The sequence below is a fragment of the Malurus melanocephalus genome, unplaced genomic scaffold, assembly GCF_030028575.1.
Source record: "Malurus melanocephalus ecotype Western Australia unplaced genomic scaffold, MMel_1.1 scaffold_877, whole genome shotgun sequence".
NCBI classification, from domain to species: domain Eukaryota; kingdom Metazoa; phylum Chordata; class Aves; order Passeriformes; family Maluridae; genus Malurus; species Malurus melanocephalus.
In genome coordinates this window covers 62,289-64,822 of record NW_026624109.1, presented here as the reverse complement: position 1 = coordinate 64,822, position 2,534 = coordinate 62,289, and the positions used below count along the sequence as shown (strand labels likewise).

Below are 2,534 nucleotides of genomic sequence, written 5' to 3'. Positions count from 1 at the left end.
CCCATGATGGGATGGAGAGCGGGGAGCATCCCTCCTGCCCCCACAGCGGAATGGAGAGCATCCCATCTATCCTGCATCCCTCCTGTCCCCACATTGGGATGGAGAGCATCCCTCCTGTCCCACATCCCTCCTGTCCCCACATTGGGATGGAGAGCATCCCTTCAGTCCTGCATCCCTCCTGCCCTGCATCCCTCCTATCCCCACACCGGAATGGAGAGCATCCCTTCTATCCTGCATCCCTCCTGTCCCCACGCTGGGACTGAGAGCACCCCTCCTGTCCTGCATCCCTCCTGTCCCCACATCAGGATGGAGAGCATCCCTCCACTCCTACATCCCTCCTGTCCTGCATCCCCTCTGTCCCCACGCCAGCACCTCCACCCCTCCCCGTGGGCAGGAGCGCCTCCAGCACAGGGACAGCACCAGAGAAGCCCCCGAGCACCCTCCCGGGCAGGGGGGACCCTGCCAGCACCCCACAGCACCAGGAAGCCCGGCACAGCTGGAAGCTCTCCGGGGGCAGGAGAGGAGGGCGAGCTCCAGCAAAGCCTCGCCGGGAGAAGCCCGGTGCCCTTTGATGTCCATGAATCACAGACACACTCTCAAAATTCCTGTAAACGAGATGTCAAACACTCACCACACCAACCCCCAGGCTCCCGGGCCGGCGGAGGAGAGCGCACATCTGCAGCAGAGCCCTCTCCTCTCAGCCCTGATTCAACAATCCACATTTATGGCAAGGGTGGGGAGAGGAAAGAATACATTTTCAGAGGATTATACAACTCATCATTTGCTCATCAGAGTCTCTCTCTACCATCCCCCCCCTTCACTTGGAGACGGCTCCGACTTTCCTCACCMTCACACCGCTGTGCCATCAACATTTCCAACAAAAGAGAAGGCTCTGGCAATGCAGATGCAGCCCAGGGCCAGGGCACAGGGACATCCTGTCACCAACCAAGGTCCCCACATCCTTGTCGACACAACCACCTCYTAACGAGCCTAACTCTGAGCTCACATCCAACATGAGAGCACCAAAGACCAACCAAACATCGATTATTCCACGCCTGGAATGCCTCCACCACTTTAAACACTCAAATTTTAAGTATCCTCCTGTATGCAGTGGCTCAAAGCCACCCTAGATGGCTCTGACATGACACCAACACYCCACGCGATGGAGARGCTGCACATCACACRCATCACACACACACACAGAGTCAAAATAAAAGCAGATTCTGCCCAAGTTGCACAGTTTGGTGCAGACAGTGCACACATTTCCTCCTCCACGACCGCACAATTGCTTCCCACATAACCAACATCGTTAAACACCGGTTGATGGTGCAGCTGGGGAACTGGTAGGTTACATTATTCATGTGTCTCTATGATCCACTCCACTACTGCTCTTAATAGGTTTGAAAGTTGAACCAATAATTAACGTATGTCCGGAGGACATAGCTGCTATGAAGTTTTTGATCTATAAAAGAACTGAAAGAGCCAATAGGGCTTCAGAGAACAGGATCTTGTTTTCCTCTGTAGAGGGGGGGGAAAACCCCAAGCTCAGACAACACCCCACAAATTCCAGTGTTTGGAGGTGTGGGGAAGCAGCCGTGCTCCCAGCCTCCCCTCGATTCCCACCCCAACAACCGCCTGAAAACCACTCTCAAAGTCTTTAAAGTTAAAACAAAGCACAATTTCCAGGGGTTCCCTTACCTGTATCCGTTCTCGATCGTTTCCGTGGCTCTGACATTCGCTGTAACCCTCAACGTCTTGCTGGATAGTCCAACTACCGAAGGCAAGATTTTGCTTTTAAAGTCTGCACAGCTCCACTCCTCTTCTTCATTCAAGGTCGGGAGATAGCCACAGACAACTTTTAAGCTCCCCAGTCCGTTGCTGTTCATGTAAGCAGGATTCTCTCCACCACTCCGTACATATTCGAGGTATATRTCAGAAGTTAAAAACATCTGGTAAGCATTTTCCTCCATCACGGTCTGAATCTCAGTCTGTGCCTGATCAAACATGATGGAATCTATCTGCTGCTTCTTGATGCTGTCCCTTATGTAGGTCTTGGTGGCAGGTTTGAGCTGCTTGGASACGATGCTGTTGTTCTCGATGTACCTTTTGTAAATAGCTTTGGCTACTCGTAAAGTTTTGGTATCCTTAAGGTCCATCTGCCTGAAGCCATTGCAGGCAAACCAGAAATCTAAGGTATCCACACATTTTTCCCTTTCCAGAAAGGTCCGAAAAAGATAGGCACCATCTTGATCTCCCAAGAGGGAATGCAAGGATTTGGTCCATCTGGCCAGAGGGGAGTCCGGGGACGCGCTGCCCTCCGGCTCCCCGAGTCCGTTCTCATTCCTCCGCGGGGCAGGAGGCACCGGCATGGCCTGGAAGCTTTGGCTTTTGGGGAAAAACGAGCTGGAGAGTTGCGGGCATGGTGCTTCTCCTTCCTCCCCCGGGACAGGGGGTCKGGGGGCGTCTTCCCTGAAGCTGCTGCTGGGGTCGGGGAGGTGGGCGAGGAGCACGGCGCTGCTCATGGCTCCGGAGCT

At 53.8% G+C, this 2,534-nt stretch overlaps 1 protein-coding gene across 3 annotated transcripts in view; it reads right to left on the bottom strand.

The window, feature by feature from the left end:
• Window positions 1-2,528, bottom strand: part of AXIN2 (axin 2) — a 26,132-nt gene extending 23,604 nt beyond the window's left edge. For all 3 annotated transcript variants that reach the window (XR_008966589.1, XM_057385834.1, XM_057385835.1), the window contains exon 1: window positions 1,699-2,528. Coding sequence is in view for 2 of the 3 variants with exons in the window: in XM_057385834.1 (XP_057241817.1) it covers window positions 1,699-2,522 (824 nt within the window). In the remaining variant the exon portion in view is untranslated. The remainder of the gene's footprint in view (window positions 1-1,698) is intronic.
• Between the last annotated feature and the right edge of the window lie 6 nt (window positions 2,529-2,534).